The sequence below is a fragment of the Lonchura striata genome, chromosome 27 (genome assembly GCF_046129695.1).
Source record: "Lonchura striata isolate bLonStr1 chromosome 27, bLonStr1.mat, whole genome shotgun sequence".
Classification (NCBI taxonomy): Eukaryota; Metazoa; Chordata; class Aves; order Passeriformes; family Estrildidae; genus Lonchura; species Lonchura striata.
In genome coordinates, this window is record NC_134629.1 from 4,785,349 (window position 1) to 4,810,035 (window position 24,687).

The window sequence follows — 24,687 nt, forward strand, 5'->3', positions numbered from 1 at the left end:
AGGGAAAAAGGAGTCCATCCCGTCGATTTGGGAGCCTATTCCAATGATAGAAGGTGCTGTTAGTGGTGGTGATGAAGGCCTATCGGAATGGGAGGTCTCTGCTCCTAAAATCTGCTACCCAAGACCTTGTAAGTGGCGGAAATTGGAATTTGAGAAATGGAAATATCTGGTTGCCCAGGGCCACGGTATTGAGAATTTTGAGAATGACGATATCAGTAATGCCTGGATTAGGCAGTATAAAGGCATACCTCACAGAAAATTAATAACAGCTTTGCAATTAAGAGCCAGTGTCTACCCAACAAGGGAATTCCTGGCTAGAGGTAGGCATGAGGCCTGTGTTCGAACCTGTATATACTGTGGTGTTGACTTTGAGACTGTAGCCCATATTGTTGGGAACTGTCCAATCAACTAAGATGCCAGGATTAAGAGACATAATGCCATCTGTGAGATCCTTAGCTGCGAGGCTAAGAGGGAGGATTGGACTATATTTCATGAGCCACACTTGAGAGATAATGTAAATGAACTGTTTAAACCAGGCTTAATCTTTGTGAAGGGGACTAAGGCGTTTGTGGTTGATGTGTCAATGAGATATGAGCACAACACCTCTTCACTAAGGGAAGGCTAGAAAATATCAACGCCTTCATTCACAGATAAAAGAGCTTACTAATGTGGTAGAAATTGTGTATATAGGCTTCCCCACTGGGGATAGAGGAAAATGGTTCAATAAGAACTCTGAATTGCTTCTGGCCCTGGGCCTCTCTAAAATGAGGCTAGGGAGGATTGCCCGGGCCCTGACATCCAGAGTCCTTGTTGCCTCTGTTGAAATGGTACAGATTTTTGCAAGCAAAGCTCAAACAATTGTACCCTCTTAATTAAACAAGCCCCTTCCCAGTGGTGGTTGCTGGACAGTGGAATCAGTCCATGGGTGGGAGGGATTCATCCTTCATAGCATGTCAAGTAGCCCATACTTTGGGCTCTAAATTCTGATCTGGACAGGTGGACAGGCCACCTTTACTTAATGTGGAAGAGAGACATATATATAATTGTATATGTGTTTATTAAGTAGCCAAATGCCTCATAATCTAATTCCTTCTTCACTTTTAAATTCAGCACAGAGATTGTTTTGCTGATGAAATCTCAGTGTTCTCTGCTCTGCTATCAGCAAACGGCATGAAATGTTTGTGCATTGTCTCCACTTCACTTTTGCTTTACAGAAAACTCAAAGATAAAAGTTTGCAAAATTAACTCTGTTACATCAAGCACCAAGCAGCTACCCCCATGGTACTGAAGATACTGGTGTGATGCACAGATATATTTCCAGACATTGATGGGAACTAGTTGAAATTCTGAGGCTGAATTTCCCTCCTTCCACACTCTCCCCTTTCACTCAGCTGGTGAAAGGCACTTCCAGAGTCCCCAGCTAGCTCTGTGCGTGAAGGAACACATTTTCTGATTAAAACCATCTGTACCACAGAAGAGACAACTATCCTGTAAAACAGCACAGCTCTATTTCCCACCTCCACACCTGATGCCCTCCCCATGGGAGATTTTTTGCCAACCTTTCCCCAAAAAACTCTTCCAGTGGACACCTTGTGCCTTTGGGGGGTTCCTTCTCGACAGGGAGACTCTCTCCAGTGCTCCTTTCTGGCTGCTCTGCTTTCATCCTGACACCATCACTCTGATCCCACCCTATTATTTAGAGCCCTTGCGGTCCCTCAGCCATGAGGACTGGCACAAAGTTGTCTGAATGATGTCAAAATGCCTCACAAATTCCTATGCAAAGGAGGAGTGTTACAAAGAAAGGGGTGGACACTTGTGGTGGTTGGTATGAAACCTCTTTGTCTCTTGCAAAAGGTGGCTCCATGTGTTCCTCATGTGACACATCACCTTGAGGGGGCATTTTATAGAACCATGGAATATCCTGAGTTGGAAAGGACACACCCAAATCACCAGTCCAGCTCCTGACCCTGTACAAGACATGCCAAAAATCCCAAAAATCGTGTGCCTGAGAGTGCTGTCCAAAGACTCCTAGAGCTCTGGCAGACTTGGGCCCATGACCATTTCCTAGGGAACTTGTTCAGTGCCTGACCACCCTCTGCAAGCAGAGCCTTTTCCCAATATCCAACTTCACCCTCCTGACACACCTCCAACTGTTCCCTGGGTCCTATCCCTGCTCACAGACAGCAGAGATTGGAGTTGGCTCTTAAGATGAAGATGCAGCCCCTGACAAGTCTTCCCTCAGTCTCCTCCAGGCTGACTTCATGTGGCCCCTCCAGACCTCTCCTCATCCTCATGTCCCTCCTTTGGACCCTCTCCAACATCTTTAGGTCTTCCTTATATTATGGCACCCAAATCTGCCCCCCCGAATGGAGGTGAGGCCACCTCAGCCCAGAGCAAAGCAGGACAATCCTGCTCCCTGGCCTGGCTAGCCTGGGCCTGGTGTCCCCAGGAGGTGCTGTCCCTCCTGGCTGCCAGGGCACACAGGTGGATCTTATTCTCTAATTTTGTTCTCTGAGCAGAGACCCTAACTCTCATTTTGTTCTTGGTCACAACACCCTGTTTGTGTTGCTCTGGGAAATGCTTTTTCACTCCCCAGAGACCCCTGTAGCTGTGACCATGTTAATTTGACCCTTCCTTCCTTTCCTGATTCAATTGGCTGGGAGCCAAGTAGCCCCTCCTGTACTGAACCTAGATAAGGCTCTGTCCCTTCCTTGTTCATTCTCTTTCCCCCTTCCTTCTATGGAATAAACATCTTGGACCACACCGGGGGTTGGAGCCTCTTTTGGAATCTTTGCCGTGCTCCAGGAATGCTTCCCCCCAAGGCCGCGCCAATCTGGGCTAGACTGGTAACTGTGGGGGGCTGCGGGGGGTAGGTGTTTCAACACCCCAACACTATGATAGGATCACACGGGTCACCTACAGTCCAGCAGAAGGAAGGATGAAGTTTTGGGAAGGTCATACCTGTAAACACCTCAAATGCAAGTGGTACATACGGGCAGGAATCATGGAACAGCCTGGAAGGAACCTCAGGAATTCTCTTCTGTCTCTTTGCCCCAAAGCAGCATAAATGGACAGGGACGACCCAGGCTGAGGGTGAGGAGAGGCTGTGGAGCAAGGTTACTGGTTCCCAGTTTCAGACCATCATCTCTACTCCTGTCCCCACTAATCCCTGTCTGCTTTGATGTGGGAGCCAAATCAACCTGCACTTAAGAGATGGGGAACAGCCACCTTTGGAGAGCGGGACCAGCCAAACCAGTGGGATGTGTCCTGGGGGCCTCATTAACCCTTTTAATGTTGACTTTGTGTCCTTTCCAAAGGGAGCCACAAAAACTGCCCAGCCTGCAGGAAGGGAGGGAGCACACCGCCAGCCCTGATAGCCCTGTTTTTCAAGGAGAGGGTCTTAAAAAGTGCTTTTCTCATTGGGACAAATCAGACTCTGTTGGATGGTTTTTTTCAGACAAAATCCCAACAATAGGTTGGAAATACCCCCAAGCTCTCCCTGTCTGCAGGAGTGGCTTAGCAGGTCCCAGTTTAGTTGGTGCTTAAGCACCATGAATTTATCTGAGCATATGTAAATCTCAAAGGTTTTAAAGTCTCATGAAAGCCACCACAGCTCAAGGAATGTTTAGGGCCAAGCAGCTCAGGGGTTTCCCCTGTAAACCTGTGTGGAAGCTGTAGGTTAAAATAAAAGATGAATCCATGAGAGAAGCGGTTTCATATCCTCCTTGGATAGTGGAAGATTGGGTCCCTCTCTGCCAATACCATCTCATTTTGTCCCAGCCACAATAAAGTCTGGACACATGAAAAGGTCTCAAGGAAGACAACCTGTGCACAAAAACCATTGCAACCCTTCTCTTGGAAAGCCCAAATCCCATTGGAGTCCTTCCTGCTTTGAAGTTGGTGGAACCTCCACCATGTGACACCAAAACAGCTTTGTGAAAGCTCAGCAGCTGCTAACCACAGGTGCTGCCCTGGACTGACTTCCTCTGATGTGCAAGGCTGGGCACCTGGAGAAGCCACTTCTTAGGGACAGGAGCAGGAGTCAGAGGTTGAAGATCAGGTTTGTTGGAGGAACAGCCCAACAACTCTTCATACACAAGAAGGGATCTCAGGGCTTGTAGCTGGTGGAGGATGATTGTCCCATGAGCAGCATTTTCCCCTGTTTTCCAACAAAACCAGGGGTTTGGAGCATCTACCTCCCTGAAATGTGTGTCACCTGTGTGGTACAAGGCAGTCCACAGTGGCTGAGCAGAGATATGGGGGATAACTGGGACATGACCCCAGCCAGATGCAGATTTTTCACACCTGGAAAAACTGGAAAGTTGTTGTCCTCAAGGGAAAAGGGCCATGTCTTCCTGCCATGAAGAGGAGATGCAGTCTCTCTGTGGTTCTTCTGGGCAGCAGAGCTCGGAGCAGCAGCTGCTCCCGATCCAGGCAGCTGTGCAGGGCTGAGCCACATGGAAAGCAGAACAAGAGCCTGGCTTCTCCCCCTTTTCAGCTTGCCTGTGCTTGTGCCAGCCTGAAAAAGTTCATGAAGGTCATGTCTGGACCTCCCTAAGGGCTCAGTGATGCATTGTCCTTTCCATGAACGCCCTGTCCCCAGGCTGTGCTCCATGTCTGGCTTCATACACCCAGAGTCTTCTCCAGGGATTGCACCAATGCTTTGGCTCAAAATAAAACTCATCTCCAAAATATTTCTTCTCTTTTCACTTGCATGCAAGAGGTCCCAGTGCCTGGGTTACCTTGAAGTGATATGAAGCATGTGGTGCCCCAAAGCTCATATGGTTTCTCCAACTATCTGCAAATGAGAGTAATCTGGGATAGTGAAAGGTGTTTCTGGCCACAACAGGGGGTTGGAATGAGATGAGTTTTATGGCCCCTTCCAACACATTCCATGATTCCAGCATTCTATGAAAGTACATGTCATTGCAAGATGTGCATCTGTGTATACTCAGACCAACATAGCTAAAATGGAACCCTAGGTGATTATAAGTAAATATAGTAATTTTTAAATTTGAATCCATTATGAGATCTGTTAAAAAAAAAAAAAAAGGAAAGATCCTTCCAGGAAATACTACACAAATATTCTAAATATCCTGATTCGTCTTCTTGAATTCCTGTGCATTTCACACTGACCACTGACAATAGCAGTGAGTCCTCCCAGAACCAGTTAATTTTGCTCCAGCAAAGATGTAAAGATTTCTCAGGGCAAGCTCTGCAATCTCTTTTGTTTATGTGATTAGACCCCCTTTTAAGGCAAAAAAGGGATCTTTGTTTCCAAGTAAATTCAAAAATCTTTTTAAGGATTTTAATTAAGATGGGACAATGCCTTCTCATTACCAGATACTACTGGACAGATTTAACGTCAAAAAGGTGTGTCTAGGGATGACCAGACAAAACCTTCACTCCACCTGACATTTCTCAACCTGCTTGCAACATTTCCCTTCTTTGTTAGTTCTCCTGTTCTCGTGAATCTGCTGTGTGCCCCGGTCCCATCATGCCCATGTTCGAAGTGTAGCACTTTCCCTGGGCACATAACTCAGTAATAAATCACTTTCATTTCCCAGAAATGCCTTATCTTCAATTTCAGGTATGCTAAGGGACAGTGGAAGCCCCACTGGGCCTTGGCACAGGTTGTCCAGAGAAGCTGTGGCTGCCCCTTCCCTGGAAGTGACCAAGGCCAAGTTGGATGGGGCTTGGAACAAGCTGGGACAGTGGAAGGTGTCCCTGCTCACGGCAGAGGGTGGGTTGAGATGAGCTTTAAGGGCTCCTGAGCCAAATAATTCCATGACTCCATGATTCTCTGAACCCCCAGAGCATCTTCCCCATGACCAAACTCATCCTCAGCACCACCTCACACGGTTCCTGCCCCATCCTGTGGAAACCACCAGCCCCATTCTGATGATCCGCACCCGAATCCTCTCCAAGAGCCACAGCCATCCCCACAAGAGGAAGGAATAAATGCTTACGAGAGCACTCCCAACAACGTCAGTGCTGAGCCGGGATGGATCTGCCTTCCTTCTCCCTGTCAGCAGCTGTCATTGCCCAAGAGCCCGCCCGGAGATGGCCACGGACCCTGAAAGGGGCGGCATCCCCATGACATTTTGCAGGAGGTCCTGAAACGTAATTAAACGCTGTGGTGAAACCAAACCGTAAACAAGCCATGAATAAAAACCCCTTGAATTATTTTGCTAAACTATAATTACACAATAAGGAAGCAGATTAATTAAGTAAAATATAAGTCCTGAAACAGAAGCTTGCAAGCAAAGCAGTTTATTTTAATTTCCACATTATTTCATATGAGATAGAAGTGTTTGCTGTGGGTTTAAAATGTTGGAAGCCATTCCTTGCTGCCAGGCAGACCAAACCCAGTGGATAAATTAAATTTTTGCATCTGAGGCACCTCCTGAAATGTATATAAGGAGAAAGGCTCTGCCTCGGAGGAGCTAAAGGAGATCTCCTTCTTCCAGTCCCTGCTCCTCTCTTGCTCCTCTGCATCACTGTCACTGCCCGCCCACCCCAGCCACCATGAGCCGACAGTGCTACACCTCTGGCTCCATCCTGGGACGACGAGGCTTTTCCTCGGCATCCGCCGTCTGCGGCCTGGGCAGGCCCAACAGCAGCTCGGCTTCTGTCTGCCAGCCCGTGGGACGGAGGTGTGGGATCGGTGGCTTCAGCAGCCGCAGTGTCTGTGACCTGGGCAGAGGGCAAAGGATTTCCTTTGGTGGGAGCTGCCGCAGCGGGGTCTACGGCGGTGCCGGCATTGGGCGCTGCGGCGTCGCCTACGGCGGGGGCCGCTTTGGCACCGTCGTGGGCTTTGGGAACTGTGCGAGCTTCGGGGGCCTGGGCAGCTACAGAGGCCTGGGGGATGGCGTGGCCGTGGGGGGCTACGGTGGTGGCATCGGCATTGGCCTCGGCGGAGGGAGGTCCGAGGGGATTCGCGGCGTCAGCATCCACCCAGAGCTCCTCAAGCCCCTGTGCGTGGGCGTGGACCCCGAGGAGTGCCAAGTGCGGACCCATGAGAAGGAGCAGATCAAGAACCTCAATAACCAGTTCGCCTGTTTCATTGACAAGGTGAGACCCTGCTTTCCCCTCCCCGCATCCCTCAGCTCCGAAGGGTGCATGTCCCCAGAGACAACACAGGGAGCTCTTTCTCCTGGTGCCCTCCTATTTAAACATTTCTTATGAGCCACATGGTCCTGGCCTGGAGACCCTCTGGATTTAAGCCTTGCACCAAGGCAACACCACCAGTGTTGTACCTTTGGATGGTCACCAACCTGCTAAAGAGGTCAGTCAGGACCAGCTCCAGGGATATAGTAAATCCAAACCTGCGAGTGATGAGATGAAGACATTGAAGGATAGGAAATTTTATTTCAAGTGTCTAATCTGATGTTGCTCTCACAAATCTATAAACTCCAAAGGACTTCTGTATTCTTAAAATAGTTTGTGTTTCATGAAGGTGATGTGGAAGGATGAATTTAACTAAAATGGGAGGAATTAATTTCTCTGTCCCTCCACTCTGTGAACAAAATTATTTGGTGATATCCTAAAAAGATGTAATTTATCATTGTTTTCTTGGCTACATTTAAGGGTTTTCATGACTGTTTAGAGAGCTGTTATGGGAAAGAATTTTTCAAACAGCAAAGAAAATCTGCTCTGTCTGATCTGATCTTGATTTTCCTGGAGAGTTGTTCTACAACTGGAAAAACTGAATCCACCCAGGTGCAGCAACTCCTGCTTCTTCCTATTTGTAAAATGACTTATTCATGACCCATCAAGCTCCTAGAGAGCCCTTTAATCTAGAAGTGGAAAGGCATGATAAGTATCCACAATTGGAGCTTAAATCAGATACATCCAAATGAGGTCCTGGATGGAGTTTTAGTGCTGAGAAAGACTTGTTAGTGCCCTGGGCCCATCAGGAGGATCCAGTTCTGGGGGAGGAGTGGAGGTGTCTGGCTGAGCCCGGGCTTGGCCTCAGCACAGAGTGAAGGCACTGATGTTGCTCAGCCTGAGATTCGAGACCTGGGTGGGACCAGTTTAGCTCAGAGAAGATGCTGGTTCCACTCAACCCCCTGAGAAAGCAGCATCTGACCATTTGCAATTCTGATTTGATTTTCACTTTTCCCTTTGGGAAGTACAGAAACCCTGGGACAGGAGAGCCTGATTCTCCCATCTCTTCCCTGCCCAGGTGCGGCTGCTGGAGCAGCAAAACAAGGTGCTGACCACCAAGTGGGAGCTGCTGCAGCAGTATGTGCTCCCAGCATCCAGGAGAAACTTGGAGCCTGTGTTTGAGAACTTCATCTGCAACCTGAGGAAGCAGCTGGAGTGTGTGATGGGGGAGCGTGAGCGGCTGGAGAATGAGGAGCGGTGCCTGCGGGACCTGGTGCAGGAGTTCAAGTGCAAGTAAGTCACACAGAGGGAAGTTGCAGGCGCGGATGTTGCTGGCCTGGGTGGTGTCCCTGAGTATGAATCTAAGGAAGTTCCACTGGATGGATCAACAAACTGGGGCACAGGGCAAGGCATCGCAGTACTGGGTGAATTTCCTGCACTGGGCATCCAGCGCTGCACTGGAGATGAACTGGGAGATGTTTTGAAGCCCAGCTTCCTTACAGAGCAGGAAACCACTCTTCCTCTGCCTCCTGCACACCCCTGTGGCTTGCCATATCAAATCTCCCCCACCATCTGTGCCTGTGATTTCCCCAGTGCCATCCATTTCCACAAAACAAACAAAAACCCTCAGCCAATTTTCTCCACCCCACTCTTTGCCCATATCATGCTAGGATTCATTCTCCCCAGAGGGAATGTGAAAATTAATTTATTTTTAATCTAAGATGTAGATACTCCTTAATATCTCCCCATATGCTCTGCTAAGCCACAAACCAGGTCACTGGATCATCTTTCTACAGAGTTCATAATTTCAGGTGTTTTTTCTGGCTGAGCCACCATCGAGCAGGTCCAACTCACAGAATCATCATCTTGTGAAAGTTCTTGCAGGTCTCACTTACTAATTCATTATGCCCTGACTGTGCTCCCCACTGCACCCTGGAGTTTCACAGATTGCTCAAGCTCCTGAACTTCCCCTGAGGCATTTTGGCCAGTCTCCCCATAAACACTTTGAGCACAGTCCTGGATGCTCTGGAAAAACATCTCACAAAGCAGAAGGGCTGGAAGCAGCAGCCCAAGCCTCCAGCTTTGCATTTCTGGTGGTTTGGCCAGATATTTTTCTGTCCTCTGATTCCAGCCACCCAAACCACTGGCATGGCTAAAACTGCTGAGTAAAATCAGTGAGGGGGTAAGAAACAGCAACAAAGAAAAATAATGATAAAAAATGAGGTGTAACATGAAATCTCATTTCCCACGGTCTGCACTGGATGGTTGGGTGATGGAGATGGGATCCCCAGGGCTAAGCAGCTCCCTGCTCTGCTTTCCTGCAGGTATGAAGATGAGATCAACAAGCGCACGGCAGCGGAGAATGAATTTGTGGTGCTCAAGAAAGTGAGTCAGGGCCAGATAAGGGTGGGCAAACCCTGGGCGTGGGGTCAATGGGAGAAGTGGGGGGTCCTGGCACCATGGCACAGCGTGATGCCCCAAATATGAGGCAACCCAAGGAATCTGGAAGGCCTCTGAGGTTTGTAGCTCATGAAGCTGAAACCCACATAGTGCTAAGTACTGGAAAGAGTAGGGGTTTTTCCTAATCTAAAGGAAACCTAGGATTTGCCACAGTTGTTCCTTCACCTCTTTTCACCAAGTTCCTGGTATCTCTCCAGGATGTGGATTGTCTCTACCTGACCAAGGAGGAGCTGGAGGTGAGGGTGGGTCTCCTGCGGCAGCAGCTGGAGTTCCTGAAGTGCATCTACGCTGAGGTAAGAGCTCCTGGTTCAATCTGCTCCCTGGGGTGAGGCACCATCTCCTGCCCTTCCCACTGAGTCTTACACCAAGAGTGCAGGGAAAGGTGTCTTTTCTGAAAATCCTGGAATTGTAGCCCAAAACTGTATGCCTTTTAGATGTATTTGATAACAATGCTGTCACACCTAGTTTGGAAGGTGAAGAGTGTCTTGGTTGCTACATTGCTGCCCATAAGGGGAATAATCTTTTGCCTGAAAACCTCTCACATTCTAATCCAAATCATCCCTGGGTTGGCCAAATGTTTCTAGCACTTTTTGTTTTTGTTTTAGTTTTTTTTTTTTTTTTTTTTGTGGTGGTGGGTTTTTTTTGTTTTTTTTTTTTCTGTTTTATTTATTTATTTATTTATTTATTTATTTATTTTTACATTGGTCAAAACGTTTTTTATGAGAATAACACTTCTGTCTAAAATTCTGCAAGTTTTTAACAAAACACACTGGAGACACTTTGCATTGACACTTCTTGAGCTAAACCCCCTGAGCAGGGGTCAGTGGGGCTCAAAGAACGTGAGGATTCCCAATCCAGGAGAGCACTGGCACAGCCAGAAATGCAGAAGTGGCTTTCTTCACCAGATTCCCCACCCTTCCTTAGGGAACTGCATCCAGCCATCCCATGATGTGCCACCAAAACAAGTCCCAGCTGCCAGGTCTTGCTGGACACCAGTTGCCCAACCGGAAAAACCCGTGTTGGGAGTTCAGGGGAGAACCTCCTGCAACCAGATGCCCCTTGCTGGGGTTGCTGCTGGCGTGGCTGGGCTGGTTGAGGGAATGGAACTGATGCTCTGGTCCTGCAGGAGAGGGCTCAGCTGGACTGTCAGCTGTGTGACACCTCTGTCATCGTGCAAATGGACAACAGCCGGGACCTGGACATGGAAGGCATCATCAAAAGCGTGGAGTGCTGCTACGAGGAGATTGCCCAGAAGAGCAAGGCTGAGGTGGAGGCTTTCTACCAAACCAGGGTGAGTATTCTATGAATTTCCTTGACAGACTATTTCTGAGACCATTCCCATCCTCCATAATGCAACTTTAACCCATCTCACACTGTGTATTAGCTTCAGTTTGCTTAAGAAAGTCGTACCAAAAAAAAACCCCAAACACAAACCAACCTTAGAAGTGTGGTTTGAGACATTTCAGTACAAGCAGAGCAGATCAGAATGTTCAGAGATGTCCCCTTTGTGCACTCTGAGGAGCATCATTACTTCCCAAAGGGAAAATCATAGAACCCTAAGGCTGAAAAGACCTCCAAGATCAGCAAGTCCAGGACTCCCCTGAGACTCTCACCTTACCCAGTCTGAGGCCATGTCTGGGTGGTGTCCTGGGGACACTGACCCTGGTGCAGCTGTAGAGATTTCCATCTTCCCGGGAAGGCAGGGGCCCTGGGGAGGGGGATTTGGGTGCATTGACATCATCCTCTTCCTGTGCAACAGCTGGAGGAGCTCCACAGCAGCCGGGGCAAGTTCTGTGATGACCTGAGGAACAACCAGAGTGAGATTGCTGAGCTCAACAGGATGATCCAGAAGCTGCAGTGTGAGTCAGACAACGTGAAGAAACAGGTAGGACCAAGGGATGGATCCACCTGGGAGTGCAGCTCCTCCATCAAAGGGCATTGTCCTACCAGTTCCCACCCTGTGGAGCTGCAAAGAACCCCCTGCCCCAGATTAGGTCTATTTTAACTTCTCATCTGCTCTTCATGCACACAAAAAAAGGAGATTTATTTCTCACTTTGCAAATAAGTGTGTTGGTTTGGTGGTATCAGAATAAGTGTTTGCTGTGGGCTCCCACCAGGTTACAGCCAACATCTCACCAGGTTGCAGCCAACTGATCCCATCCCCTTCATCCCAAATAGCTTGGCTACCACAAATCCAGCCTAAATCTTGGCTCTCTGGCACTTCCTGACTGAGAAATATATGAGCAATGCTGTGGAGATACCCCTTAATATCACCCTTGGCTGCCCTCTTGCCCCGAGGAATTGTGCCTGGAAGTGTCCAAGGCCTGGTTGAATGTGGTTGGAGCAGCCTGGGCTAGTGGAAGGTGTCCCTGCCCACGGCAGGAGATGGGACTGGATGGGCTTTACCTGACTTGACTGAAGCTTTGTGGGAATGTCCTCCTGTGGCTGTCCCCAGATCTCAGCCCTGCAGACAGCCATCTGCGATGCTGAGCAACGAGGAGACTGCGCCCTCAAGGATGCCAGGCAGAAGCTGGTGGACCTGCAGACAGCTCTGCAGCAGGCCAAGGACAAGATGGCCTGTCTGCTCAGGGACTACCAGGAGCTGCTCAATGTCAAGCTGGCCCTGGACATTGAGATTGCCACATACAGGACGCTGCTGGAGGGAGAAGAGAGCAGGTAGGAGCAGCCCTGGATGCACCTTGTGAGGATGATCAGCAAAAGACAATGGGAGGAGAAAGAAAGGCTGCACCCAGGGCTGCAGAGGGGAGTGGGGTCCCTTTTTTCCCTCCCACTGGGTGCAGAGGGGATCACGTTCTCATCCAAAAAGAGGATGGAACATTAGTATGACCGTGAAATTAGGGATCCAACCCTGCAGTGCTTTGGTGGGCAATGTGAAAAAGCACCTCTCAGCAGGGTGCACCTAAAGAGCCGAAGGACATGAAAGGTTTCTAAGGAGGCAGTGGCTGGGCTCTATTTGCCTGTGAATTTGAGGAATATGTCCCTAAATATATCTCTGAGACGTTTCTTTCCTTGGCAGGATATGCACCGGCAACCCTGTGAGCGTAGGTGAGTTCATGAACCCCGCCCTGATTTCCTTACAAGCTTTTAAAGCTTGTAACTCTCCTTTTAAGCCGGGTTTTCGCTCTCTGGGGGTGACCGAGCCTGTTTTTCTCCCGCAGCCGTGGTCAGCGGCGGGGGCACGGTGGGGGAGTGCCGATCCCTGTCCGGAATCGGAGGCAAATGCACCGTGAAGAGCGGAGGGGCCGGCGCGGGGCTGGGCATGGTCTCGTCCTTCGGCAACGCCGGGTTCAGCGCCCGCAGCGTGGATTGTGTCCCCAAGGTCGGGGCAGGGTTCGGGGCCAGGAGCGCGGTCAGCTGCGTGGGGAGGGAAGTGCTCACCGGGGTGGACGGAGTCCAGTGCGCCGCCGGTATGGGCAACCTGGGCAACCTGGGCAACCTGGGCAACCTGGGCAACCTGGGCAGCGTGGTGTGCGCGGGGGTGGAGCCGTGCGGCCCCGGGCCCGTGCTCATCCCCGGGCCCCCGGGGGTCTGCGGGAACAGGTTCAGCACAGCCGTGCGCGTGGTCAGGACGACCCGGTAGAGACCGGCGGGGCCCGACACGGCAGAGTTTGTAATAATCAGCATTTCTGCAATGAAACAGTATTTCCCCTCCCTCGGACAGCCACAGGGATCACACAGCCATGCGCTAGGACATCGCTCTGCCTAAACCCTTAGCCTGACAAAACCCGCCCTCTCCCTGGTGTCGTTCTTGGGGGAAACTCCCCCCCCCCCCCCCCCACTGAGCCAGATGAGATTTTAATTTCAGAGACCATTCCTGTCTCCACTCATCCTGGCTTTTCAGTCACCCTTCCCTGCTTGACCCCTTTCCAGCAGAGACTCCTAATGCAGCTATTGCAAAAGGATGAAAAATTTGGTCATCCCAACTTCAGAGAGAGAAACCACAATTTAATTGTCCGAAACAAAGCTGCAGCTGTAATTTAACTTCTTTGATGACAGCAGAAAATCCAATTTTTCCTGTTTACAAGAGGGCTGGGAATGCTTATGTAAATTGGTCCAGGTTGCTACACTGTGTTTTGGTAGAGCAGATTTTAATTACACCCCAATGAGCACCTTATATTTCTGTAGTTTAATGCATGTGTTGTTTTTCCTGTGTGCAATAGACGGAGTTAAAGCTTTTCATGTGTAAGTGAACAGAGTTATTACCCTTCGCTTACTCCAGACTTTCAGCTGTACCTTCAATAAACTCCATGCATAATTCATGCTGCACTGCCTGGGCTTTATTTCCCTCCCTGATATTGCAAATCATAGAAATTTCCTCAAACCTGAGTCTCCAAATGGGTGGAGTTTGGAGCTTCAAGAAAGTTTTGTCTGCTCTCCTTCCTGAAGCACCTTTGCATACCTTTATTCCATCCACTGATTAGTGTGGCCACAGGGAAGTCTGGAAAGGAGGCTATTTAAGCATCCGTGGGTATGCAGTTTTCTTGGGATCTCTCACAGTGTCTGGCATTTCTGGAGATGGAACAAAAAGGCAGGCCTTTGTTTAAGGAAATCAGTGAGAACCAGCTCAGGGAGGAACAGAAAAATAATCCCACACCACACCTGTGAAACCCTCTCATGAGAGTGGGTTGATTTTACAAGAAAGTAAGAGCAAAGTGCAGTTTCCCAAAATGTGGCACCAGGGGCTTCTTCCTCAACCACCACCTTCCTTAAAATATGTGAACTCACACAAAGAGCAGGGTCTGGAGATGTGGCTAGATGTGCCGCTCCATTATCCCTTCCAGGGAGGAAAAACCCTCTCCCACAATTTTAGGACACTGGGATTTAGGAGAAATTATATTGGCCTCTCCTTTTTCTCTCTGAGGTTCGTAGAATTATGGAATATCCTGGGTGGGAAGGGACTCACAAGGATCATTGAATTCCAGTCCTGGCCCTTCACAGGAAACCACAAAAATCCCATTGGATGCTTGAGTGTTGTCCCAACACTCCTGGACTTCTGCAGGGCTCTCAACTTCCCTGGACAGTGACCCCCTGATGGGTCTCTATAACTTGGCTGGGAGGATCTTGCCATGGTGACAACTCAGCCCAGCTGGATGGACAGCTGGAATCACAGGGACACAAACCAGCCCTGCAGCCCCTCCCTTCCCACAGCTCCCCATGGTATAGCCAAAGGCCCCTGAGCCAGCTCTGCATCACCCTTGGAGAAATCCCTGTGTCCAGCCTGGAGCAGCACAGAGTGTGGGCAGGTTCTTGTGCCCATGAAAGGCTCACCAAGAACCAGGGCCTGGAATTTAATCCCCCATGTCCTGCTCTGCTTCCAAGACTTCCCTGCTGAATCATGGCTTCTTTCCTTGGACCTCTCCCGGGCTGGAGGATGAGGTCAGCCGCCACACCACACTCAGTCTGTCCTTGCTGGTGGGATGGGGATGAACCTGTCATGAGATGAGTTCTGACCTCTGCTTCTCTCCCAGCATCTAGCATTTTAGCTCCCCTTATGGTATATTGGATGTGATCAATGGGGAGTAGAGCACTAATTCTATTTTAATAAATGCCACAGTTGGCTGGGGAGTGGTGGAAGCCAAGTGGGTCAGCCCTTGGTGGGAAAGCACAACTTACTCTGCTAAAGATGTTTTTGGAAATGGTGTCTTCATCTTTTCTGCTCCATGAACACGACTCAGGCTCCATCTCATTTCTATGTAAATACCAAGCAGAAACACCCAAAACAAGAAGCTTCCAGTGCCCCAACAGCTCATAATTTATGTTGATCATCTCCCTGCAAAGCAATACCTGAACACCAAACACCAGCCAGCTCCCCAGGGGGCAAAAGTAGTCTGGCAGCTCTTGTATTTCTGGGAAAAAACCTTTAATCATCCCTGTCCTCAACTCCCAGCTATTGCAAAAGCCATGTTTTCTGCTGCCTGCTTGAAGATGTTCATGTAGATCAGGGTATTTTGGAGAGAAAAAAAGCTAGGAATGTGGGTTTGGGGAAGATGGAGGTCAAATCCTGCACAGTGTCAATCTGGACAGACCCTTTTGTGAATTGATAGAGTCTAAACCTATGGATTCACAGAATGATTGGATTAGAAGGGATCTTATAAACTGCCTCATTCCACCCCCTGCCATGGCCAGGGGCAACTTCCACTATCCCAGGTTGCTCCAAGTGCCATTCAGCCTGGCCTTGGACCCTTTGAGGGATGGGGCAGCCACAGCTGCTCCAGGAAATCCACTGCAGGGTCTCCTCACCATCACAGGAGGAATTTCTTCCATATATTTAACTTCAACTTTCCCTCTTTCAGCTTGAGCCCAGAGCCTGGCAGAGTTGATCCAAACAGACATGAAAATGCCACATCTACCTCTGGGTTTGGAGCCCCAAGCCTCATCTCCACACCACCAACCACCCCAGGAAGGAAAGGGAGCATTTTTCAGGTGGCCTTCGAATTGCTCACATACCCTGTGGATAACGAGCCGAGCGGAGAAGAGTGTGGGAGCCTGAAGTGACAATTCCCTCTTTCTTCTTGGCAGCCCCACCTTTAATCCCATTACAGTCACTCAGCTCTAACATCTGATCTGAACCCGTTCTTCAGCTTCAGGACAAGCTGCCTTTACTGGGGTCAAGGAACCATGAAGAAAAAAAAAATCTCATTTTCCCATCACACCCTGGCTTTGAATTTTATGCAAATCACCGAGGCAATGGATGCTCATGAATTTAAAGTGACATTCCAGGTTCAGACCCACATTTTCCAAAAAGAAACAAGCTGACCTGCACTGTCTGCGCCATCTTGGAATAATTTCTCACTGCAAAGGGAAATTCTCTTTCAGTGCCCCAGCTCTCCCATTCGAGCCTGCCCAGCAGCATTTTTTTCCAGGGATAATCAGATATTTGGTCATCTGTATTCAGTAGCACCTGTTTAAGTGTTCTTCCAGAGATGCCAGTGGGATTTTAGCTCCTTAATGGTTTTGCAGCTCTGGGGAACAGAGATGTGTTTTGAAAGGCAAGTAGAGTCCTGTCCTGTAAATATATTTAAGCTGCAGTCCTGCGGAATTCAGGCAAAGCCACCAGGGCAGCCCCATGCCAAAAACCAGCTGAGCTTTGACATGCAAGGGATAAAATACTCTCAGCACTGCAGTTCCACAAAGTCTGAGATGCCAGAAAATGCCACCACACCCTGTTGAATTTATCTTTTTTTCCCAAGGACTTCAGAAAGTAAAGTAAGGAGAATTTGTGGGAGTATTTTTCATGCTGGTTAAATCTGCTTTTGGAAGCATTTTGGGTGGAAGGTTCAAAGGTCTTTAAAAGAAATCACAGCTAGAGAGCCAGAAACTCAGGACTGACTACATCCTAAAGTGGGCAAATGACATCGTTCCACAGAGCTGGGCAGAGTGTTTTTCAGAAAATCTGCCTCTTTGAAATGGTTTTTAGGTCAAGGTGAAAATGAGTCAATCACATCATCAACTAGCTGGAGAAATCACAACACAGCCTCTGTGTGGAATGGAGTTGTCCTCTGGAAAAGCCAATATCAAGAGGGAAAGCCTAGAAAGTCTGCCATAGGTTAAATAATTAATATAAATGGGCAAAATCTGAGGTGGTATTTACATCTGGAAAGAAGAAAGAGGAAAACTTGATCAGGACCTCTTTGTCTAGTTATCCTGAAGAGATGGTCCCTGCCCAGGGAGTAGGAACAGCAAACTGGATAAATTACAGCCCCAAAAGGGATTTCAGGTTTCATCAACATCAAGCTGCCTTCTGCCTTCAGGTGAAGAAACTCCATGAATTATTTTTGTTCAGATTTAACCATTTTGTTCTCACTGTCTTTCACTTGAGTTAGTTCAGAAGCCTCTCCACTGATCTCTGTGTTGGTGTGCTGCATCTATTCAGTAGAATTTGGAATCCAAGACATTATTTCTGGCTTTATAACATTTAAAAATTATTTTCTTTCACAGTAAGGAAATTATAGAATCATGGAATCCCAGAATGGTTTCGGTTGGAAGGAATCTCAAAGACCATCTCATTCCATACCCACCCCTCACAGGGACACCTTGCATTAACCCAGGTGGCTCCAAGCCCCTCACAACCTGGCCTTGGACACTTGCAGGGTTAGGAAAAATTATACAAAATAAAGTAACCCATCTCTGCAAGGAGATAGAGGTTTTGCACCAGGCTGAGCTCTCCCTGCCAGAAATCTGAGTGTTAGATAACTCTTCCATCTGAGCAGATCCAGCTCCAGGAGGTGTGTTCGGGTGGAATCAGGGTTTAACAAGTCTCGGGGAGACAGCTGCCTCCTGGCATGTCAAAACCATGAAGGCACTAAGTTGATCACTGGACTTCCATGAAACCAAGCCCAGATCCGTGGGGGATAAAAGGGGCACCCGTATTCCCTTTCCTCAGAGAGCTGCAGAGTCTCTCTGGCTGTGTGGGGCCCTTCTGTGCTGCCACGATGAACCGGACGCTCAGCATGAGGGCAGGAGGTGGAGGCCGATCCTACAGTGCAGCCTCGGCCATAATTCCAAGCAGCAACAGGGCTGGCTTTAGCTCTGTGTCTGTGGCACGATCAGGAGGAGGAGGAGGTGGCTTTGGGAGGCTCATTGGAGGAGGTGGTGGTGGCAGTTCTGGTGGTGGTGGAGGTTTTGGCAGCAGGAGCCTCTACAACCTTGGTGGTAGCAAGAGGATTTCCATCGGGGTTGGAAGCAGCTTCCGAGCTGCTTTTGGAAGTGGAGCTGCTGGTGGCTCTGGCCTGGGAGGTGGTGGCGGAGTGGGTGGCTGGGGGCTTGGCAGTGGTGGAGCTGGTGGTGGGCTTGGGCTGGGGCTTGGTGCTGGAGGTGGTGGATTTGGCTTGGGTGGAGGTGCTGGTGGGCTTGGCTATGGTGGTGGTTATGGAGGTGGTGGAGGGTTTGGCCCTGGTGGACTGGGGGCGCTGGGAGGATTCCCTGTGGGGTTGGGTGGTGGCAGGAGCCCTGCGGGATTTTCTGGTGGCCCATCTGGAGTGGGTACAATCCAAGAAGTGACCGTAAACCAGAGTCTTCTGGCACCGCTGAACCTGGAGATAGATCCAAACATCCAACAGGTGCGGAAAGATGAGAAGGAGCAAATCAAGACCCTCAACAACAAGTTTGCTTCTTTCATTGACAAGGTGAGGTTTCATTGGGTGCTGTGGATCTGTGGTTGAGGGGGAGTGAGGATCTAGTAGGTACTAAAATACGACTTCAGAGATCTCTGGTCTTTCACTCATTTCATCCCTGCATGTCTTCATTAACTCCCTCAAACAATAACGTATTTCTGAACATTTAGAGGGGAGAAAACAAGACAATAAAATTGTAGTAATGGGATTAGATCCAGGTTTTGTGCCTGAGAAGTAACACAGATTAGTTGAAATGGAGTAAATAAGTTTTGGGTCCAGGTCTAGTGGCTCAACACAATTCTGTCTCTGGGCAATCACAGCAGATGTCTTGGTCTTTGTTGTTTATTGTCTGCAAGATAATCCTTTTTATATTGACTCATTTGATTCAGCCACTCAAGTCCTTCCTCAGCTTTTAATTGGATAAATATGTTGTTGTGTGAGCAAAAAGAAAGACAATTAAGCCATTTAGCATTAGCACTCAGACCTTGGCTTTAATGAAGGAAGATAGATATCTTACAAAGAAAGAAACCCCAGAGGGTGTGAAAGAAGAGCTTCACTGTCTGGTGAAGAAAGAGCTGAACCCAAATTTTCTTACTATTCCTCATTGGCTTCCTAAATCAAATTGCCTCTGAAGAGAACTGTCCAATGAGGGTGGATTTGCTCAGCTACAGGTTGGGCTAAACATAGTCCTGGGTAATCCAGAGGATATTCCCAGCTTGGAAACTCTTAGTTCGGGAATCCCTTGGCTCCTGCCATGCATCACTGCCAGTGTTGAATATTGGCTGTCAGCTCACAGGTATCTTCTGCCTAAGATGTCTTCTATCTTATCTTCTGCTTCCCAATGCTCAGGTTCGCTTCCTGGAGCAGCAGAACAAGGTGCTGGAGACCAAATGGACCCTTCTGCAGGAGCAGGGCCAAAAAAACAATTCTGGCAAGAGCAACCTGGACCCGCTCTTCGAGGCCTACATCAACAACCTGCGGCGACAGTTGGCCAACCTGCTCAATGAGCGGGGACGCATGGATGGGGAGCTGAAGAACATGCAGGACCTTGTGGAGGACTTCAAAAACAAGTGAGTGTGAAATGATGTGTAAATGGTTCAGCTGAACATTAAGCAGCAGGAGTTTTCACCCAGAGAGTGGTCAGGCAGTGCCCAGGCTCCCCAGGGAATGGTCACCATCCCATGGCTACCAGAGCTCCAGGAGTGTTTGGACAATGCTCTCAGGCACAGGGTGGGATTGGTGGCGTGTCCTGTGCAGGGCCAGGAGTTGGACTCAAGGATCCTTATGGGTCCCTTCCAACTCAGCTGAATCCGTGATTCTGCAATTCTGTAATTCTATGATTCTGTCATTCTATAATTCTATGATTCTACGGTTCTATGATTCTGTAAATCCATGATTCTATGATTCATGTAAAAAATTTCAGTTTCTGAAACTCAAGCATCAAGACTGAAGTATTAATGGAAATTTCTCTAGGAAAGGGAAAAAAGTGTCTCCAGTTTGTGCTCCAATCCGTAACACAGAACATCACTAATCACCTCCAATAACCCCTACTCAGAGGTATCTCTCCCTTCAGGACCCATTTTCCTCAACAGCACCAAAAAGGGTCCATCGACATTTTTCCCATCAAAAAATGGAGATTCAGCCAGGACACAGCACCTTGTGATGGCTCTTGCAAAGGAAAATCCTCTAAACCAGCTGTACCTTTCTTGTTCCATCTGTGTTAAGTCAAAAATGTCCTTTCTGCCTTTTGAGAAAGAGGAATCTCACACATTTGAGCTGGACAGTTCCCAGGAGGTTGATTTGGACATGCCACCCCCAGTTCAGATCACTTTGCAGTCCTACCTGGACACCTGTTCTTCTTCCCAAGGTCTGATCCAGCACCTCTTTCCCTTTATCCCTGTAGATATGAAGAGGAAATCAACCGGCGCACAGCGGCAGAGAACGAATTTGTGGTGCTCAAGAAGGTGGGTGAGACAGGAGGTGCTGCAGATGCTGAGCCAACTCCAACCATTGCACATACTGGGAATATCCTGAGGGATGGGAGATCTTATGGAACTGCATCCTCATCCTTTAGAAGAGCTTTAAATCACTATTTGATCATGGTATTGCGGGAAATGAGTGGCTTGTAGGAAGGAAGCAAAATCTCCTCCCAGTCCAGTCCCACAACACATACAGGTGCTAAAGAGACCATGTAGAGACAAAGGGGGTCAGTGATGCTTGGGAATCCCAGGTACCAAGGCCAAAGAGCTAGGACTTCCCTCCTTATCCACTTCCAAATTACACACAGAACTTTTCTGAGGCAAGAGATGCCGTCTTGGTGCTCATCCAGTGGGATGTGCCAAGCACAGATTCTCTACCAGGCAACAGGGAAAGGGGCAGCCTTGTATCCAGGCTTGGCTGTTTTTTGGCTGTGCCAAGGAACTTCTTCCTGGCTGAGAAGAGGATTCAGGTGCCACAGGTGTCCCCACAGCTGCTCTTTTCCAGGACGTGGATGCTGCTTACATGAACAAGGTGGAGCTGGAGGCCAAGGTGGACGCCCTGAGTGATGAACTCAACTTCCTCCGAGCCCTCTATGAGGCGGTACAGACAAATCCCCTATTCCTGTCCTGCCGTTGTCCTTGGCTGGGGAATGCCACCACTCTGAGGGTTGGGAGAGGTAAGTGCAGCTCCCGTGTGCTTCCCACAGGAGCTGGCCCAGCTCAGCGCCCAAGTGTCTGACACCGCCGTCATCCTGTCCATGGACAACAACCGGGACCTGGACCTGAGCAGCATCATTGCTGAAGTCAAAGCTCAGTATGAGGACATCGCCAACCGGAGCCGTGCCGAGGCCGAGGCTTGGTACCAAACCAAGGTGAGCTGACCTATCATTGCCACACAGAATTCCTGCTGCCCCTAAGAGGGTCTGTTTGAGCCATGTCTCATCCAGCCAGACACCTCAGATGGTTCAGGTTACATCTTCCTTCTCACCTCAGTTTGAGGAGCTGCAGGCCACGGCTGGGAAACATGGTGATGACCTGCGCAACACGAAGGGTGAAATCTCAGAGCTCAACCGGCTCATCCAGAGGATCCGTTCTGAGATAGAGAACACAAGGAACCAGGTAGGAATTGCAAAAGGAGCCAACGGAGCCCTGTTCTGTTGTCCCTCAACACCACAGCTCAACTTTGCCCATCAGTGACTTTTCCAGCCTCATTAAAGGTGTTGAATTCCCTCCTGGAAAGGGCTTCACACTGTAAAATTTAACTATTAAGTCATTCTTGTCAGTCTGGCATTTCAACTCCAGCCGTGTTAGCTCAGCTGGAACATTTTCCATCAACATCCCAGCCAGAATGTGTTTTTTTCTTGGGTGACTCTCACCCAAAGGGAAGAGCAGCTTTCCAAGCCCCCCCCATCCCTTGCAGTGTGCCACCTTGCAGACGGCCATCGGAGACTCTGAGGAGCGCGGGGAGTTGGCCCTCAAGGACGCCAAGGCAAAGATGATTGACCTGGAAGACGCCCTACAGAAAGCCAAGGCTGACATGGCCCGGCAGCTCCGGGAATACCAGGAGCTCATGAACGTCAAACTGGCCCTGGACATCGAGATTGCGACCTACAGGAAGCTGCTGGAGGGAGAGGAGAGCAGGTGGGAGCAAAATTTTTGTGGGGATAGTAGTGACTATCATTTTTCCCATCAGAGTTTGATTCCTCTGACTGTCTCTGTAATTTTGCTCTTATCTTCTCTAATCCCCCAACAGGCTCAGTGGGGAGGGACTGAACCCCATCAGCTACTGTAAGTATCATAGTTCTGGATCCCAAGTCTGGCTTTGGTAGCAAGGCCTGGGGGAAACCCTGGGAAAAGTGAAGTTTTGCCCCACGTAAGACTTCTGGAGCCCTCCACTGTCTTTACGGGCTTGCACAGGGGATGGAATTTGGGTTCAAGTCCTGTGGGACAGGGTCCTGATGATGGCGCTTCCTGGAACTGGGTGACTCCCCAGAGCAGCTGTAGCTGTCCCTTCCCTGGAAATGTCCAAGGCCAGGTTGGACGGGGTGTGGAGAAACCTGGGATAATGAAAGGAGTCCCTGCCCATGGCAGGGGCAGGGATGGGGATGACTCTTATGGCCCCTTCCAGCCCAGCCCATCCCATGATTCCATGGCTGCCAAGCAGATGTCCAACCTTCTGGTTGCTTTTCCTTGCAGCAGTCATCAGCTCTGGCTCCAGCATTGCTGGTGGAGCTGGTTTAGGAGGAGGATTTGGTGGACTGAGCCTGAGTGGAGGAGGCGGCGGAAGTGGTTTTGGCCTTGGAGGAGGTGTTGGAAATGGTTTTGGCCTTGGAGGAGGAGGTGGGAGCAGTTTCGGTCTTGGAGCTGGCGGTGGAGGAGGAGGAAGCTACAGTTTTGGAAGCGGAGGAGGACTTGGACTCGGGGCTGGAGGTGGTCTTGGAGGTGGATTTGGAGGAGGGAGTGGTCTGGGCACTGCTGGCAGCTACAGCCATGCCGGAGGCGGCAGCAGCACCCTGAGCACCAGCGGAGGGAATTTCAGCTCTGGAAGTGCAAAAGGCACCAACCCAGGTGTGAAAATTGTCTCCAAAACCTCCTCCAGCAAAAAGAGCATAAAAAGCCAAAGCCTGAAGAATGCCACAGAGCCCGAGTAAAGCCAAGCCCAGACCCTCCTCTGTTCCTCCTGCCCACCATTCTCCCCCACCTCCACCATTCCAGCTGCCCCTGCCCTGCTCCTGCTCTGTAGTTCTCATGCATTTGGATCTCAGGTCAAGAAAAGCAGTGGAACACACAGCAACCAGAGCTCTCCAAGTCCCTGTAACAGGAGTTAAAGGAAAACACCAGCCTAAGTGATTGTTCTGAATGGGGAATTGGTTTGGTTTTCCATTTGTTTTTAATAAGGCCAAGCAGTTTGTGATTGTGGCCACCCACAGCCATCAGCTAAAACAGAGCAAATAGCAGGGGAAGTTTTAGCTCAATTCTGGTTTCTTCATCCCAGAAGTCCAGGGATGGGCTGGGAATATGTGTTTAGCTCACCCTGCTTTGCCTTCACTGCTGGAAAGAGCCCACCTCGCCCCTTCACAAGAGAAGCTCATCAGCATCAGAGGTGTGGGTTATTTTTCTGCTGTCTAGAAAAACCCCTGGAGGCTACTCAAAGATCCCAGGCAGTAGCTTGTAATGTCCCTCTTAAAATTTTATTCATTCTGAGTCACTCTGGTGAGATGGAAAATCCCTCTTTCCTCCATTCACAGCCAAGTTTTGAAAGATATGATTCTTCCACATATTGCCAAGTTTTGCTGCTGAGTTAACTCAGGCATGTGAGCCTGACCAGGGATTTGGAGCATTAATGTTCGAGCAGCAACCTGAGATCCCTCCACCCACAGATGAGAATTCTGTGTGCCACGAGCTCATCAAAAAGCTTTTCCCAAATCACTGTCCCATTCCTGTCCTTTCTCTTCCTAAATAACCTTGCTCACAGTGGCCCTTACACGTAAACTTCGGGGGTGGTTTTTGTCAGAGGATTCACCAGTGATTGATCCAAAACCTATGAAGAAGGGCTTGTTTTCTAAATTATAGGATTTTAAAATTCTAAATAATGTCTGACACGAGTCCTTCAAAAGCAGGATCAATGCTTGCTGTTAAATGGGGTTTCTGTCCTGTTCCATACAAGGTTTTGCTGGAATGTCTTCAAAACTTCCCAAATCCTCCAGCAATCCAAGTCCTGCTGTCTTTCCCCATGGCCTTGGTCGCAGAAAGTGGGGAAAGTCTGAGACTGCAAAAATCATGCTGGAAGAGCTGCCTGAAGGGCCATGTCCAGAGCTCCTGGGGGAATTCCAGCATCTCCTCTCTGTGTGGGTTCCTCTGCCAAAAGAAAGACCACTGGGAAACTGGGAAGTGCAGCAGGTTCCAGCCCAGTGTGTAGGAAACAAGGCAGTCAAGAGCAGGATCCCAAAGCAACTCCAGCATCCCAAATCTATTTTCCCCTTTTCTGGTGGAATTTACCCCTC

General features: G+C 49.2%; 2 protein-coding genes across 2 annotated transcripts; both read left to right on the top strand.

Annotated features, from left to right (window-relative positions):
• Positions 1-6,528: 6,528 nt before the first annotated feature.
• On the top strand, positions 6,529-13,171 carry LOC110477815 (keratin, type II cytoskeletal 6B-like). The gene is made up of 9 exons (XM_021543913.2): positions 6,529-7,074; positions 8,189-8,403; positions 9,435-9,495; positions 9,768-9,863; positions 10,697-10,861; positions 11,330-11,455; positions 12,026-12,246; positions 12,608-12,636; positions 12,750-13,171. Exons 1-9 carry the CDS (start codon positions 6,529-6,531, stop codon positions 13,169-13,171), a joined length of 1,881 nt encoding a protein of 626 aa, XP_021399588.2.
• A 4,844-nt stretch (positions 13,172-18,015) lies between these two features.
• LOC110477816 (keratin, type II cytoskeletal 75-like) lies at positions 18,016-23,334 on the top strand. Its single transcript, XM_077788592.1, has 9 exons — positions 18,016-18,716; positions 19,554-19,774; positions 20,608-20,668; positions 21,189-21,284; positions 21,391-21,555; positions 21,677-21,802; positions 22,104-22,324; positions 22,437-22,471; positions 22,880-23,334. Exons 1-9 carry the CDS (start codon positions 18,024-18,026, stop codon positions 23,332-23,334), a joined length of 2,073 nt encoding a protein of 690 aa, XP_077644718.1. The 5' UTR covers positions 18,016-18,023.
• Positions 23,335-24,687: the final 1,353 nt, after the last annotated feature.

What these genes read in the sequence shown, in the direction of transcription:
- LOC110477815 (XM_021543913.2), top strand. Translation starts at nt 6,529, where the DNA reads ATGAGCCGACAGTGCTACACCTCTGGCTCCATCCTGGGACGACGAGGC. An exon ending in TGAAGTGCATCTACGCTGAG is followed by an intron (nt 9,864 to 10,696) that starts GTAAGAGCTCCT and finishes CTGGTCCTGCAG; the next exon opens with GAGAGGGCTCAGCTGGACTG. An exon ending in CTGGAGGGAGAAGAGAGCAG is followed by an intron (nt 12,247 to 12,607) that starts GTAGGAGCAGCC and finishes TTTCCTTGGCAG; the next exon opens with GATATGCACCGGCAACCCTG.
- LOC110477816 (XM_077788592.1), top strand. Translation starts at nt 18,024, where the DNA reads ATGAACCGGACGCTCAGCATGAGGGCAGGAGGTGGAGGCCGATCCTAC. An exon ending in AGGCTTGGTACCAAACCAAG is followed by an intron (nt 21,556 to 21,676) that starts GTGAGCTGACCT and finishes TTCTCACCTCAG; the next exon opens with TTTGAGGAGCTGCAGGCCAC. An exon ending in ACTGAACCCCATCAGCTACT is followed by an intron (nt 22,472 to 22,879) that starts GTAAGTATCATA and finishes TTTTCCTTGCAG; the next exon opens with CAGTCATCAGCTCTGGCTCC.